This window comes from Anabrus simplex, chromosome 8 (genome assembly GCF_040414725.1).
Source record: "Anabrus simplex isolate iqAnaSimp1 chromosome 8, ASM4041472v1, whole genome shotgun sequence".
Lineage (NCBI taxonomy): Eukaryota > Metazoa > Arthropoda > Insecta > Orthoptera > Tettigoniidae > Anabrus > Anabrus simplex.
The window spans coordinates 105,102,565-105,120,177 of NC_090272.1; the positions used below are offsets into that span (position 1 = coordinate 105,102,565).

The 17,613-nt window shown below is 39.3% G+C and overlaps 1 protein-coding gene across 4 annotated transcripts in view; it reads right to left on the reverse strand.

Annotated features, from left to right (window-relative positions):
* Herc4 (HECT and RLD domain containing E3 ubiquitin ligase 4) overlaps window positions 1-17,613 on the reverse strand; it is a 362,042-nt gene that overhangs the window by 81,857 nt on the left and 262,572 nt on the right. For all 4 annotated transcript variants that reach the window (XM_067152418.2, XM_067152419.2, XM_067152417.2 and 1 more), the window contains exon 17: window positions 14,917-15,094. In XM_067152418.2, the coding sequence (XP_067008519.1) occupies window positions 14,917-15,094 (178 nt within the window). The remainder of the gene's footprint in view (window positions 1-14,916; window positions 15,095-17,613) is intronic.

Sequence of the window (17,613 nt, forward strand, 5' to 3'; positions counted from 1 at the left end):
CCGTTAATTTTATCTCCCTTATTAATCCTCGTATCCAAATGATGCATATGAGAAAAAAATTTAGAAATTAATCTCCATTAAAGCAGGTATATTTGCATTAAGTTCGGTTGTGTATATTTTATAGGAGTGCAAAATCATGGTTTCGGTTTCGTATAAAGCCCTAGTCAATTCAGGGATTTAGAAGCAATAATGGCCATAAAAACCTACCCAAGGACAGGTGGATTCTAAATATGAATTATGGTAGAAATATATCCAGTACTTTTCAAGTTATGGACAAACAGACACCAAAGCTAAAAATGATGCGGATGGTCATTATTATTACATATAATTTTTAAAAAAATATTTGTTTAATGTCAACATAGTCAATACTTGGTCATTATTACACGTGAAACGGATAACTGTATGGAAATTTTGCCAAAATAGCCAATGTACAGACACACGGTCATTACGATTTTATTTATACAGATATAGTTGGTCCGTTATTGGACATTATAAATCTTTCAGCTAACTCATTCATGGTTGCCAGCGTTTCGCCCCAGTGTGCTAAGTTGGGCTCATCAGCTGGTAAATAGCACACCTACCAAGATGCATGGCTAGTGCATACCATGGATGCCACTGCGTAGGCTACTTGCAGCCACCGGCAGTGCCAATGCACTATGAGAGACTTTATCTCATTTTCAAAAATTGATGCCTGCCTGGCCATCAGATGATGATGTTGATTCCTGTAGGGAACCTGAAATATTTGTTCCGAATGAGTAAATTATAATGTCCAATAATACCCAATGCAACGATACATACAGCCTTTTATAGGGTCAAATAAACATTTTTTTTTTTTTTTGCTAGTTGCTTTACGTCGCACCGACACAGACAGGTCTTAGGGCGACGATGGGACAGGGAAGGGCTAGGAGTGGGAAGGAAGCGACCGTGGCCTTAATTAAGGTACAGCCACAGCATTTGCCTGGTGTGAAAATGGGAAACCACGGAAAACCATTTTCAGGGCTGCCGACAGTGGGGTTCGAACCTACTATCTCCCGAATACTGGATACTGGCCGCACTTAAGCGACTGCAGCTATCGAGCTCGGTAATATAAACAAATCAGTCCTTGGAGACTATCAAGTATGCAACCTTACCACATTCCCCGCAACTGGCTGTTAAAAGAAAAATTCTGATGTGGGATTCGAACCTACTACTTCGAGCACTGTCCACTATCACATATCTCCCCACCCGCTTGCCATGTGGGCTACTGCGACACTTGACCTACTGTAGCCAATTCCCAGCCTATACAGTACCGTGCTCCCGGTCTGTGCGTCTACCTCCTGTTTTAAAGTTTGTGTTCTAAGTATCTGTACTCATTTTACGGGTTCATTCGAGGTACCCATAACAAATTAATAGTGGCGCTCACAATTCCTGCTGTCTTCTAGCCCGTAAAGACACAACTCGTTATATTACCCAGGTTTAGGAAGAGGGACCAATGTTTTTCAGAAATGTAGTAAATGTGACGGGATGAATAAATCTGGATCGCAAGTGGCTGGTGGACCACCCGATATAGTAGGCGACAATGATGAAGGAAAATGAAAAAGCCCCTAATCAGGGTTACAAGGTACTTGCAGTAAACCTCTCAATTGCATATTTAATAATCTTAAATGAAGCATCTTGTACATAACACCATCCAACCATCTTCCTGTCTGAAAGAATTCTCCAGACACATACTATTTTGGATTGCAGTAGTATGTTCTGTTATTTTCCTCCCATACTACTTGTTGCTTGCTCAGTGTATGCAAACTAGTCCAATGACATGGCATATTATTTCAAACTAAGACTCACAAAAAGCTACACATTTTACAAGACATGTAAAGTCTATGCAATGTTTTATTAGACTTGTAATGAAAACATCTGAACTATGTTAAGATGTACGCAGTGGATGTACTGTAATTTAAGCTCAACATTCTATGCAAGTAAAAAGTATTGAAAAAAATTAAAATGTTAAAAATTCATAATAAAATTTTTTCTGAAATACTTAGCTCTATAACCTAGTAATAAATTACCGTATTTAGCCAAATAATCCCCACCATCAAATAATGCCCGCACCCTCATTTTAGGAAGGCCCATTTTGAAAAAAAAAAAAAATTGTAAATGAACTAAAATTCCTTCCATCGAAAGAGTAACGTAGGCATAAACAAACATTTCGTAAGACTCCGCAAGGTCCACATGATCTTTACACAAATAAGAACATGTAAATTTACGGATATAGCTGCTTTGCCTGAAATGATAAAAATACATCATCACTGTTATGAAATATATTTTCCATGAAAATGAGCAAGTAGGCCTACTTACATGACAGGTATTTCATTAATCTGTACTTGCAACAATAGGCTCGATTCCCTGTAGATGGGAAGATTCGTTGTCTCTTGCATCACTAGAATCCTCTCCTAAATTACTTACAAATTCGTCACTCACCATGTCTAAAACACTTCTCACGCAGTCTCTTTTTACTTGGGGGTAGATAATTTTTTTCGTGCAATGTAAACACTTGAAACAGATACACTAGTGCATTCCGATGTTCATCTAAAACACTTCTCACACGTGGTCTCTTTTTACCGTCTTACTAATAAACGGTGTATAACTTTTACGAAAGGTTTATACACCGTATATGTGAAACTCGTTACTAATAAACTGTGTATAAACCTCCTGTGTATACATCTGTTATAGTTATTCAGTGAATTGCTTATACAGACCAGGACCCTTGTATAAACATTGTACAGCAGCGAGTAGCGGAAAAGGAAACGAGTGAGCAATTATTTTCGCGGTATTTACTGTCTGCAGTAATACAATCATAGTGAAATATTCGACTTATCCATTCAACATTGAAGGAATGGACGATAACGTTGATGATCTTCACGATATTTTAAACATAGAAGACATACACTGTTTAGGGGTTTTGGAGGCTAGAAATTTTCGTAGAACACTTGTAAAGAGACAGAATGACAATGAATAACTATAAAAGAAATTATGGTTGGGTGAATTTTTAATGTGTTACTGCTTAATAGACTTTTGAAATTATGGGTTTATTATACATTGTCTGCCTCTACAAAGATCTTTCTCAATTTTGAGTATAAAAAGGGACATATTCCTTAATAGAAAAAATGGTATACCTTAAAAACCGTACGTAATATGATTTCCATACTTTGTAGTTGAATATGCAGTATAATAATAATAATGTATAATTGCATAATAGAAACTTTTTTTTATCAAACCTCTCTTTTAGCTACAAAACGGTTTTTCCTTTCTCCTGAAAAGTAAGGCTTTTGGAATGTGTACCCCTTTCAACACACCGATTCAATTACAATTGCTTATGTTTTCCGTACTATCCCAGTTAGGAGTTCATAATTTCTTCTTAAGCTTTTCCATTTCTTTCATGGCGCTCATTACACAAGCAAGCTGAAGAAATGTTGATATCAATATAAGCCAATTTCCAGCTGTCTCACTTTGTGTTGCCACTGCCTTTTCGATATGCCGCGCTAGTGCGCGACTTTCCGGAAAGTTTTGCTCGTAGATAACAAGCAGAAGCAATCATAAAGGTGGTGAACTTGCGAAATACGTCAGTGAACTGCAGGAAGAGATTCCTACGACTTGGAACAAGTGTATGCGTGCTGTATAGTAATAATATGCGTATACCACATTTATTGGTAAGAAAAATATACAACGCGTATACAGGGTTTATTCACTGTATAACTATACAAGTGTTAAACAACTGTATAAGGACATTTTTTTCGTGCAATGTAAACACTTGAAATAGACACACCGGCAAAATATGATGTTAGTTTTGCGATACAGTAAAATCTCGTTGATTCAAAGTCTTAGTAATACAAAAATAGGACTTCCAATTACGTGATTTCAAATTAACGGCCATCTTGTAATTCAGAAATGCCAACCCTCACCAGTTTTCACGGATTCTGCTTTTCTGCGTACTGCCTGCTATGTGACATTGTGGCGTTCCTTAAAATGCTGAATACAAAAGAATTACGATATCACCACTCTATACACACACCGAAGTGTGCGAAAGTGCGGAAAGCTACCTCTGCACGTTCTGGAAGATGTGTTCTATCGTGACGCGGAGAAATTTTGAATTTAAATTACTCTGTAAAATACGGTACTACAGTACTTTGAAAAACTGTGAACTAAGTTTAGAATTAAAAGTCTGAATCGTTTTCCGTTTAAATATGACATATGGGGACAGTTTTATTCCATCTACGGATGCACAAAGCATTACTGTACACTCAGCCTCGAAAACTAGGTGAGCCAGGAGCGTGTTGGCATCTTTGATGCAAATAAAACCCGCACCCCAATTTCGTGCTTCAAAATTTTTTTAAAAAATATGCGGGAATTATTCGCGTAAATACGGCAATAAAAAACAAACTGTAGTCCAACTCAAATGGGAATCTGCGGTTGTTTCTGTGACTGGTGCAAGTGACATTTAATGCAGTGAAACAACTTTCTGCGGAGCACAAGACACTGGGCAGATGTTACTATGCAACAACATAGCAGCCACTTGGTTGGACAATTGTGACAGAAGTGTCATACCCTTCATGCAAAAATCTACCTTGAAACTTTGGTAACCAATGTGCTACACATAGACCATATGCAAAACATTAGCTGTTTGTTTCCACTGCAAGGCTCTGAAATAAACCCCTGAATTATGCATATAAGCAATGGGAAAGTGATACTAGTCGCTACAGGTTCGACTGTACAGCTCTCACTGTGCTCATCAGTAACGGGAGGCATCCAGCTGTGCAGTTTAACTGTATGGCTACGTAGGGTTCCAGCTTCACTTTAGGGGCCCTGCAGTGGAAATAGGCAGCAATATTTTTTTGCATATGGTTACTTAATGCACATTGGTTATGCCACAAAGTTTCAAGGAAGGTTTCAACATGAAACCAAAATTCTTCCCATTCGACATAGACTAGAACAAATTTTCAGAGGTATAACATTTACAAAATATGGTTGCACTTGGGTGAAGTGGCATTAGTGTTTGTTCAATGTAGTTGGTAGATGACAGTGGGGCAAGCAGCACGCATGTCAGTGGACCAAGTAAAGTCATCACTCATCACATTACCAACAGGACATGATTATGTTGAATTTTAGAGAAGAAATAGCAAGAGCTATAAATGCCAAAACAATAGGAAGAAAACAGAATAGAATGTGTGCTGATCAAGCAGGGGCTAATGCCATTTGAGTAAAAGGAATAACTGTATCACCAAGAATTGACCGACTAACTGAGCAGTCATAGATTTAACACACTACTGCACCTGGTGACAATGTCGAATGATGGAACACCAGTCACAAACAAGCAGTAGTTCCTGACATGACCGAGAGCAATCATATTTTGAACACACAATACTATACCTGGTGTACAAGAAAATTTTGTCAGACAATGGCTCATTTAATAGTGCCAATAAATAGACTATGATCTCTTTTTTATGTATCTGCCTCACTTACTATACACAGACCACGAGTTGAACCACGGAAGGAAAGTGCTGCGTACTCAGTCAGCTGGAGGGTGTGGGGCTGCAACTAACATATTGAATACTGCAAGAGCAGCATAGCATTTGTTGACAACAAGTGTTCGTTGAATAACAGAAATTTATCACAACTCTGTATTATCATGCCAAATTCCTGCACAGTCCATTGTGGGACAGCTCTATCAAAACAGTCAATGGCGAGTTTCCTCATACTAGATTGCCTCTCTGAAGTTACGCCACTCCTTCACATTCTGAATAATCCCTGGAGATCCACTACAAAATGTCTCCCAGTATCATGTTCTGGTTTGCAAATGAAAGATAACAATCTTTCAGGGGGTCACAACTTCTAGTTGTGGTTAGTATGGGGCTCCAGATGTCTGGTATTACTTCCACCATAGCCAGGCTCTTTTCCTTTATCTGTTCTATTTGACCTCCCTTAGTTAATTCCTCCTCTACCAATCCCAACGCTATAAGGTTTGAGAAGCTTCGAGTGCCATTAATTTTCCTGTATTCTAAACTTCAACCCCTCTTTTTACCAATGGAAATCTTCCTCTTTCTCCTCCAGAAGCACTCAACTTGACCAGAGTTCTAGCCGAGTCTAATATCTGACAATCTTAGTCAAATCTTTTTCTCTTCTGAACCTGACAATCTGACAATGCTACTGGTCTCAGAGAACAAATCATGTTCACATTCCTGTTGGCTCTCTCCTTTCTAACACTGGTCTTAATTCTTTCTATTTCTCCTAGGCTTTCTGTTACGAGGATGATAATAATAATAATAATAATAATAATAATAATAATAATAATAATAATAATAATAATAATAATATATAAACTTTATGGCGCACAAGTTAATCAATACAGAGGTCTATGATTGATTTCACACGATTTTTACACAACAGTACATGATATCGGTCACAATGTTTACCACAGAGTTCACATATGCACATTGAGTCCGGGTCGTGGTATGTCTTCGACCTACAGATTTTGTGATGGTAGCCATGGACTACCATGGAATTTACAAAATGTCTCAGCTCCTGGTTTGTGCCGGTCCATGTTCTGTTCATCATGGCCTCTGAAGAGTAGAACTCTGGCCATATCTCCTTTTTTTCTCCCTCTCTAACAGCAGTTTCTTCCAGTTGTCTGTACAGGGCAGACTGAATATCCATCTCAGGTCCTCTATTAGAAATGTTTCTCTCGCGAGTTCGTACGCTAGTCTTGACTTAGTGTACCTTGAAATTCCGAGGGCTGCTTTCAAGAATCTGGCTTTCACTTTTTCCATTCGTATTAGGTTTTTATAGCTTAACTTTTCCCATGTTATCTCTATTCCGTATGTTAGTATGTATGTGGCAGCTGCTCGTTGCGTTGTGTGAATTCTGAATGAGTGTGCTGTTGTCTGGACCGTTACGCCCAGATATAATAATAATAATAATAATAATAATAATAATAATAATAATAATAATAATAATAATAATAATAATAATAATGATGTCCCGGGCATGATGTTAAACTGCGTCCACAAACCGAGTGACCACCGGTATAAGTGGTCCTCCTCTACCAAGTGCCAACACCCTCTTCGGAGGGCGGATAAGCGGGTAGAGGTTCAGGGCACTCTCTTGCCCTTGGGGTGGGAAACTGCCCCTAAAGGCGGAAGAGCCACTAGATGGCGAACGGCATAGGATAATAATAAATCCAGTAGCGTCTGTTCACCTATTTGGTGCGGCAACTGGTCAGTTTCTGTATTCCGAGTCGGAGCGACTGCCTCAGAAAACCTTCAAGAACTCACTCACCTGATTGTACTCCAATCCCTCGGGATCGACCCAATCACTTGAGAACAAGCACATTATGATTCATGCAAGTAAGAACAACATTAATCCAGGTGGTAACCAATCCACCCGCCAACTGAAAACGAAGGCGCCAACCGGCCACTCGGATTCTGGAGGAGCCAGGCTGACACGAAAGAGAGCGTCGGAGCTCTTTGGCAAACTTCCCACTAAAATGCCCTTCTACATCAGCACGCTAAACATAAACACACTCCTACACGTAGGCAAACTTCTCAGATTAACATCGGAATTAGATTAGCAAAAAAATCCAGCTACTCGCCGTACAAGAGACCAGACTCACAAAGTCGGAGACATCAGAATATGGTAACTACCGCATTTTCAAGAGCAAAACTACACGAACAGTAGGAAAAGCCACACCAATGTTAGGTAAGGCCTTTTTCGTACACAAAATGATTGTGAATTCCGTAGAAAATATCACACCCATAAACAGACTAATGACCTTGCGACTTCGCTGTGCAAATTGCCACTACACCTTTGTAAATGACCATGCACCCACCAACGACTGCAAAGATCAGAAACAAACAGAAAACTTCTGGAACAAACTTGAAACTATACTCATAAAAATACCTGAAAAAGACACAATCATTCTCCTTGGCGATATAACGGTAAAATTGGTAAAGAAAAGTGCTACACAAAAACCGCAGGAAGATTCTCAGCACACGAAAAGACCAACAAAAATGGCAAACGCCTCATCGAGCTCTGTCAACAACACGACCTGAAAATCATGTCAACATCCCTACGGAAAAACCCCAATAAGCTCTTCACATGGGAATCATCCAACGCCTGCTGCGGCAAACACCAGATCAATCATGTCGCCATCTCCTTCCTAGCACAAAAAGAAGTACACAACGTTCAAGTCCGCAAAGGAGCCAACATTGACTCGGACCATCATCTAACGAGAATCAAAGTGAAATTTACCCCAAAACGCTTCTATCAGAAATCCAAGGCAAGCAAGTAATTGGACACAGCACAAATAAAATCATCAAATCTCAGGGAAACGTGGGAAAAAATCCCAGCCAAAACTTGGAACGAATTCCATGACAAAATCATGAAGAGTGCATCAGAGCAAATCCCACTACAGAAAAAGAGCAGACACCCGTTTTGGAACACCGAATGTGACCAAGCCATATCGAATAGAAAAAAACGCATACAGTTCATCAGCAACAGTACACCTGAAAACGAAGAAAAATTCCGCAAAGTCCGCACACAGACCTCTAAACTCATCAGACAAACCAAGAGGAATTACCTTGAGGACCAACTTAAGTCGGCCGAACAGGACTTCCGTAACCACAACACCAGAGATTTTTACAGCGTCTTCCGCAACAGATTAAATGGGTACACACCCAAGAACCTCTGCTTCAGAAAACAAAAGGGAAATGTGGCACTCACAGATGACGAAAACACCAAGGAACACACGAAATACTTCGAGTCACTACTTAACTGCCCAGAACCAACGGAAAGGTTTCCACTTAAACCCCACCCGAACCAAAATACAGACTCAACCCCACCTACACAAGAGGAAATACACCGACACATACGACTGAAAAACAACAAGGGATCCGGTGATGACGGCATGGTAGCAGAGCTTCTTAAACATCTATGAAAGAATTCTCTCCAAGAACTCATACAAATCATACAAGAAATTTGGACAACGGAAAAACTACCAGAAAATTGGACAAACGCCCTCCTCGTTCCACTTCACAAAAAAGGTGACCGAACAGATGTGAACAATTACAGGGGAATTTCCCTGGTGCAGGTCGCATACAAAATCCTCTCCGCAGTCCTCCTCCAAAGAACACAACTAGAATCACTCATAGGCGAATACCAAGCGAGCTTCAGGCCCCATAGATCCTGTGCAGAACAGATACTCAACCTGAAAACCATCTTGAAACTAAGACACACAAGAAAACAACCCACAATCTGCACGTTCGTGGACTTCCAGAAAGCATTCGACTCCATTGACCGGCAATCCCTCTTCCAAAAACTGAGTGAATACGGACTGGACAACAAGACTCAAAAAAAAATCATCAGACTAACTCTCACCAACACAACCTCCCAAGTAAAATTCATGGGAAATATGTCTGAAAAATTTCAGATAAAAACGGGTGTCCAACAAGAAGATGGACTTTCCCCACTACTCTTTAACACAGTAATGGACAAAATCATGAGAGAATGGGAACAAGCTCTAAAAGCTCAAGGAAATTGGCAACCATTAAGTATGACAAGAAAACCTGTAAAAATCTCCTGTCTCGCTTTCGCAGATGATGTCGCGATCCTCGCAACCAACGAACAACAGGCAATCAGCCAAAACGAAACCCTCATGAAATGCTCAGAAAAATTCGGCCTACAAATCTCCTTCTCAAAAACCAAGGTCGTGTGCAACCACTGCAGCCTCCAGAATTTGAACACGAAATTTGGCACAATCGAAAAAGTAACCGAGTTCCGATATCTCGGAGAAATTATAGTACCAACAGGAAAAGAAGAGAAGGCTCTCGAGGTCTGCATCCACAAAATGAAGAGAGCCCTCGGCCGAACGCAAAACATTTACAACAAAAAATGCCTTTCAATCTTCACCAAAATTCGACATTACAATACTGTGATCAAACCTGAAATACCATATGCGAGTGAAACACTGGATCTCCACAGGAAAACAGTACTCGAAGGACATCCTGAAAGAGGAACGTAAAATCATCAGAAAAATTCTTGGCCCAAAACTGACTGACGAAGGATACAGACTGCAATCTCGTACAAAAATCGAGGAGCTCTCAAACCTTGCGGCCGTTAACAGAAAAAGACGCCTGAGATTTTACGGACACATCAAACACCTTCCAGAAAACAGACTGACAAGAATCTTAGTTGAGGCAACAGAAAACATCAAAACAAATACAGTAGAAGTCCGTTATAGCGAGAATTCATAACAGCGAAAAATTTACTCGCTATAACGGATTGTCGTTATATCCGATTTTTGTATAAAAGTCGGAAAACCCTTCATACACTTTAAAATCGGTATGAAACGGCAATCAGTTTGTTCAAAACTTGCGTTTCCGTAGATGATATCCACACTACGGCTTACTTGTTTGTTATTTTTCGTAATCCGATACAACGTGAAAGTGTAGGTTTAATTTCATTCTGAAAAAAATATAGTACCGTAATCTCCGAATCCAAGATGAACCACACTTTTTCCTTCAAAAAATTTAAATCAGGCTCAAAAAGAAGTTTGTAAAATCATATGAATGCCTTGTCTTACAATAGGCCTACGTATTTTTAGACTATTTTTAGAAGCCGAACATTGACTTTCGTCACGCCATATTTCTTTATTTTTGGTGGCTGCACAATTATTTATTTCCGTGGGTTTACAGACCATTAACTCAACATTGGCATCATAATACCGAAGAGAACTCGTTGAAAATTTTCCGGCAATACCTATTCCGTACATCTCTACAATACAACGATCCATTAGGAAATTATTCTTGCTGTCTATAAAACTGTTACTTTTATGCAGCGTCAGATATAACTGGCTGCCGCTACACGCACGTCTCGCTTGTTGGGTTCGGCCAAATTCAGCGGCTAGCGATGTATTGGCCTAATCGCAAACATTGTAAGTCAACGAACGAGTTTATTGCGTGACGGTATGGCCATTCCATCCTTGCGTTTTTCGTGCACATACCTCACAATTTCATCTTCGACTTCTTTAAAGCGTCCTTGTTGCGGCCCACTGAATGCATTTTTTGTACAGTACGCATTTTTTTAGCTCTCTGTCTTCACGCTAACGCCAAATATTGGCTTTAGTTAGGCCTACGCCGTATTTACTTGCGGCTGCACAATTATTCTATATTTCCGTGCGTTTAATAAACATTAACTTATAATTGGCATCATAATATCGACTAAAACCCATTGAAAATTTGCCGGCAATACCTTTTCCACGTATCTTTACAATACAACTATCCATCATGAAAATATTCCTGCTGTCTATAAACCTTAATTTTACTAAGCGTCAAGTACAATAGACATGTTATGACTCTGCCACTGCGTAGCCAGAGCTTTTCTAAGAATTCGAAGGGTTGTATGCTTTGATGCCATTCTGCAAATTTGAGAAACACAGGCTCTGTACAACCGGTTGTCGCGGCTAGCGATTTGTAGTAAAGATTCACAATTAAGTATTTAATTTATTTTCCACCTAGTCGATACAATGATTGCTTAAGGCAATTTTTAATGGTCAAAAGTGGTACATGTTTCGTATATTATCAACATCTTCAGCCACATAACACTGTTTAGATGAAAAATATATAAAATTGACAAAGTAATGCTTTAGAGGAAGTGTCCTTAAAATTTTCACTTCCTCTAAAGCATTACTTTGTCAATTTTATATATTTTTCATCTAAACAGTGTTATGTGGCTGAAGATGTTGATAATATACGAAACATGTACCACTTTTGACCATTAAAAATTGCCTTAAGCAATCATTGTATCGACTAGGTGGAAAATAAATTAAATACTTAATTGTGAATCTATTGAAGTGCGATATGGACCATGAAGCTGATTTTATGTAATTGTAGTAAAGAGGCGGTCGTTTATTGTCAACGAGTTCTGTGCGCCTGCGAAAAGAAGCAGCATGGTTATCGCGGTAGTTGCCAGGGGTATCCATTAACTTACTGTTAGGCCGCGAATGCAGCAACTCGCGAGTTTTCGCATGAGATTCTGAGCAAAAGAAAAGTCTTGGATTCGGAGAAATACGGTATCACTCCAGAGACTTCTGTGGCAAACACCTCAGCTTTCTTCTTCAAATAGCGTCACCTAACCTAACTGTATATGTAGCCTATCATGAAAACATATTTGAAACGCATGTAGAGAAATAATCTCCTCGCGAAAAATTTACATGTAAATAGCCGTAACTAGACGCGAGAAGATATGAAATATCCTCTGAAATCAGTGATGTACTCTGCCATACCTTGAGGTGTATTACATTCTTACTTAATTTCCATATATAACATTAAAATTAAGATATCGTTTACTTCAGTCTTTATTTTTAACGAGTTAACAACTGCTATCGGCCACGTTATTTACGCATTTATTACGAAAACCTGTTTTCCTCTTTCATTTCGAATTTCTTTAGAGAACAGCAGTCAATGGGTATTACTAATAAACTCCAACATTGCCTTTGAATGTCAACGAGAGAGCTCGCAAATGCACAAAGTGAGAAAACTATACCGTACCGAACATGATCGATAGCATTTAATTGCAAACGTTTCAGTTTTCTTATTCAAACAGCGTAACGTATCCTAACTTAACCGTACTAGCCTATACGTATGATGAAAAACACACTTCAAGCGCCAGTAGGGAAATTATACCTTTCTCGCTATAAATTTTCATAATAGACTTTCCGTAATTTAACCAGACGTGACAAAATATAAACTAACCTCTGAAATCAATTAAGCACTCTGCCATATCTCAAGGTGTATCCCATTCTTAATTGCAGTATTTAGCCTCGAAATTAAGCGGTGGTTTAGTCAGCCTTAATTTTAACGAGTTAACAACCGTTATCGGACATGTTATTTACGCATTTATTACGAAAATATGTTCTCTTTCATTTCGAATTTTCTTTACGGACCAACTGTCGACGGATATTACTAATCAACTCCGACATCGCCTTCGAATGTCAACGAGAGAAATCGCTAGTGCACATAGCGAGGAAATGATGCCGAAGGTAATTGATCGCATGCAATATCATCGCTGGGGTGCATAAATATCAGTAACTGAAAAAATCGCGCACGCTTAATCGCTCGTAATAACAGATGCGCCAGTGATAGGGTTCTCACTATAACTGAAGGACGATACACGGTTTAATATAGGAATTTTGAAGGGACAGAAAAATGTCGTCGCTATAACGGAGTTCTCGTTATATGCCATACTCGCTATAGCGGACTTCTACTGAAGGGGGACAACGGAAATCCGCCAAGACCTGAAAAAAATCAGGAATCAAAGTGGCCGACATCGCTGACCGAACCTACTACAGAACAAAAATCAACAAGTGGGAAGTAGTCAGAGAGAAACCACAAGAAGAAGACAGGAGCTAAGTGGACAGAAGAACGAAGAACCACGATGAGAGAAAAACTGAAGGCTGCCTGGCAAAGAAGGAAATGCACAACTTCTAAGTGAGCTTTGCGTGATCAGTTTTCTGGTCTTTTTCGCATATAATAATAATAATAATAATAATAATAATAATAAATTTGAACAACTATCAAGGTTTTAAAATGGCATCGACTGCCAGAAGACGGAAAGGACCTTTGTCTGAAGAGCATAAACAGGCACTCGTCGCTGGACTCAGAAGATACCAGCAGGTAGTCGCCGGAACAAGAACAAGACCTAGACACTGAAATGAAGTTGGTTGTTATCACGCAGTCGATGTATAAAAAAACGTATTATTAGTATTATTATTTGGTTGTACATACTACTACCTACTTTTATGGTTTCAGAAGACACTGAGGTGCTGGGTTTTCATTCCTCAGGAGTTGATTTACTTGCCACTAAATCTACCCACACGAGACTGGCATATTTGAGCACTTAACTACTAGACTGAACAAGGATCAAACCTGCTAACTTAAGCTCAGAAAGGCAGCACTCTACTGTCTAAGCTACTCAGCTCAGTGAGGGATAGATAATCCCATAGTTTTGACCCTTAACAACAACAATCACCACTGATCCATTAATCTCTCTTCTGGCTCAGATAGGTCATTGACTACCTACCTTGAGCTAGAAGACTGCTGCCCCACCAGACGGCCTGCCCATACTGGTGTGTCATGTGATCTGCGTGACGACATACTCGGCCCGTATTTCTTGGTTTCCGCGACTAGGTCCACTGCCTCTCGTGTAGGGCCATTTCTCAGTTAGTCTCACGAGGCTGAGTAAACCCCATTCCACCCTCAATCCTTAACAGACTAGCTGAGAATCAAAACTGGGTCTAGCAGACAGGAACATGGCATACTTTGGGTCTAGGATCTTTCTTGGCAGCAGGACTATACATACACCATAGGGCTGGTACTGATCGATTAACACAGGAGTTAAATCTTATAATTCATTGCTTTAACCGCAACATGTTACCAAATAATTGCAATCATATCTTGATAAAGAAAGGTTCAACTTTTCCATGCGACATACAAGAATTCGGCTGAATTTGCTAATGAAGCAGTAACAGGTACTTTACCCACCCCACAGTCAATAGTAACTCACCTGTCTTGTTTGCTTCATCCCACACTGCATTAGGGTTGGTTCACTCATGTGCCGATTAACCCATGATCTGTGTATAGTAGGAGATTTCCCACTCACTGCTCAGGACATCTTGGCAAGAGAAAATGTTTAGAAAATCTTTGTCCACAAATACGTCACTCAGAGTACATTACCACTGAACAGCTTGTTTCAGCTGTGCAGACTGAAGTTTTGATCATTATCAACAATTTTAATGATGAAGAGAAATGAACAATTCATGATTCTTACATTTCCAAGAACATGATCTTATGACCAATAAATTCAGCACATCAATGACCAAAAATCACCTACCAATTAAGTAGTACATGACTTCATCTTCAAAAGAATCCTCACTGAACCAGATGGTTCTAGTCTCTTCATAGTGCCGGAACATGCCGTACTTTGGGTCTAGGATCTCTCTCAGCAACAGCATGAAAAACTCTTTGGTTACACCTCCAGCATCTTCAGCTTCTTCCCCATAGAATTTCACCTATACATTATTTTGCTCTTAGTATTGTATGACTAACAAAATATAATGTTAGATAGAACTGTGGCAATGAAACACAGACTACCAAGAGACAACTAAAAAACACAATCCGAATGAAAAGATGCTTTCAGAAAAAAGAAACAAGCCCAACAAACAGAGATTGATCAGCATAAATTAATTAATAACTAGGTTTGCACCAAGCAGCTTCTGAAAACTGAAGTTTAAAGCACTCTCCACAATATACACACAATGTGATCAAAAGTATCCAAACACCTACTTGAAGCTGTCCTCGTAAGTGTTCCTTGGACATACTGCCCAGTAGTGGACATTAAAATGAGGTGGATCGAAGGGCTCACCCATGATCATTTTTAAAGTTCAAACTCTGTGGGGGGCAAACTGTCTACCCAGCTGTCGGGAATGTTTCTAGGATAATGACAGACCATTCTTCCAGCAACACTGTAGAGAGTATTTTAGTGATATGGGTTGTTTGGATCTGCAGTGAATTCGCTGTTCTAGTCCATCCCACAGGTGTTCAATAGAATTTAGGTCAGGGCTCTGGATTGGCCAATCTATTTCCGGAACCTTGTTGTCCACAAATCAGTCACAAACAAACCCTGTTTTATGGTAGGGAACATTCTCATGCGAAAATGCACAGCGGTAATATTCCAACCGATCTTCTACTGCAGACATGTGGCTTATCAAAATGTCCTCATGCAAGCTCTGTAGTATTACAAGAAGACCAAGTCCCTTTAATGAAAAAAAACCCTGCATATTTTCACCCCACATCCATTTCACAGAGGGCACTCTGTAGCCATGCATGTATCATTCACCAGACATTCGCCACAACCAAACCCCACCAATTGACTGCCATATGAGGCGTTCAGAAGCCAAGCTGACTAACTCCAAAATTTTGACAAGTGCAAGTAATAACATGGTTGGGTAGCATCACTGAATATTTGTCAGTGGCCAAAACAACTAACTCCACAGTCAAATGTTTCGCCGCAAGAATGCGCTATCTGCTCTGGCAACGGAACATTTTACCAATGGTTCCAGTGGCCAAAGTGATTAACTCCACAGATCCATGGCGGGCGAACCAGTGCACGTCAGATGACGTTTAACTGGCACAAGAAATATTACTGACTGACTCAAAGGTGACCATTTTGTTACTGTTTTGTGTTTTACAGCTTTGCAGTATTTGTGTGTGTTATTTATTATGTTTTCTTTTTGATTTCAGTCAAGAAACCACCTATAATGTGTGACTACAGCAATGAGAGTGACATTTTTGTAATAACTCAGACTCTGATCCAAAATAAATATTAAACTGAATTTGACATAAGTCATACAGTAACATCAGTCTTCTTGCAGGAATACAATATTAATGGACTGGAATGTCATGGTTAGAATCAATGCTATCATATGTAATGCTCTATCAAATGAAAAATGGCATAGTTTCTCACTTTTCACAAACAGTATTTCACTGGCATTCTAGTAATGCAAAATTCCATAACTGGAATGGCCAGACCAGAGAGAGCGGTGAATACTGCTCTGCCGTTTTCTACTAATTGTGTGCACTCCCCATTCTTATCAGCATCCCACAGCAGGGATCAAATACCTGGAACACTATGATAAACCAGTGTGTCATGAACCAGTAGTTATCTGAACATGTATGAACTAGAGGGATGGAATGCAAAAAAAAAAAAAAAAGATTATCTAACTCTCCAGCTCCTTCCCGTCAATATTCCGGCGGGCCGTTCTATTCGTGTGGATACCTCCCTTAGCTCATGCGGCACGCAGCAGTGATGCCACCTATCAGATATGAGTGGCAGCAAAAGAGACAAAGCACATCATAATGTAATGATACTGATCAATTTTATAGGCTTTCGATATTGCAGGCCTTTACATTTAGTTTTCTTCCGACTCTGTGATATTTGTGCATCAATTTCATGACTCCTTCCTGATATATGCTTCAAGAGATCGTTCTTTCACGATTGTTCTTCTAATTTTGATTGTCAACTAAACAATTTTCCTTGTTGATATGGGCTGATGACCAAGCAGTTTTCCACCTTTAGACAGGCACCTCCACCACCAGTTAACACGACTGAACAATATTTTTCTGTTGGCGATGAACTAAACAAAAGTCTACATTAATGAATACCTGTTATCATAGTCGGTGTGGTAAAATTGAAGACATAAATGATCAGAAATTGTATTCTCTATAACTTTTGTTATATAGTATTTATCGATAGGACGACTTAACACAGATGTTTGAGAATTACATTTTAGGCACATCACTCAGCATGAATAAAAATTATTTATAGCCTAAAGTGTAATGCCTTATTTTCCTGCTTTACAAATCCAATTTTCCTTAAATTCTGTTCAGCCATTTTTTGTGATGCGCGTTCACACCGACAGATATGACGGAAAATTAAAAACAAGCATGACCATGCAGAAACACAACTCTTATTTTAATTTTGAGCAATATACACCCAAAACTCTTATTTTACACAGTGTGAATATATATA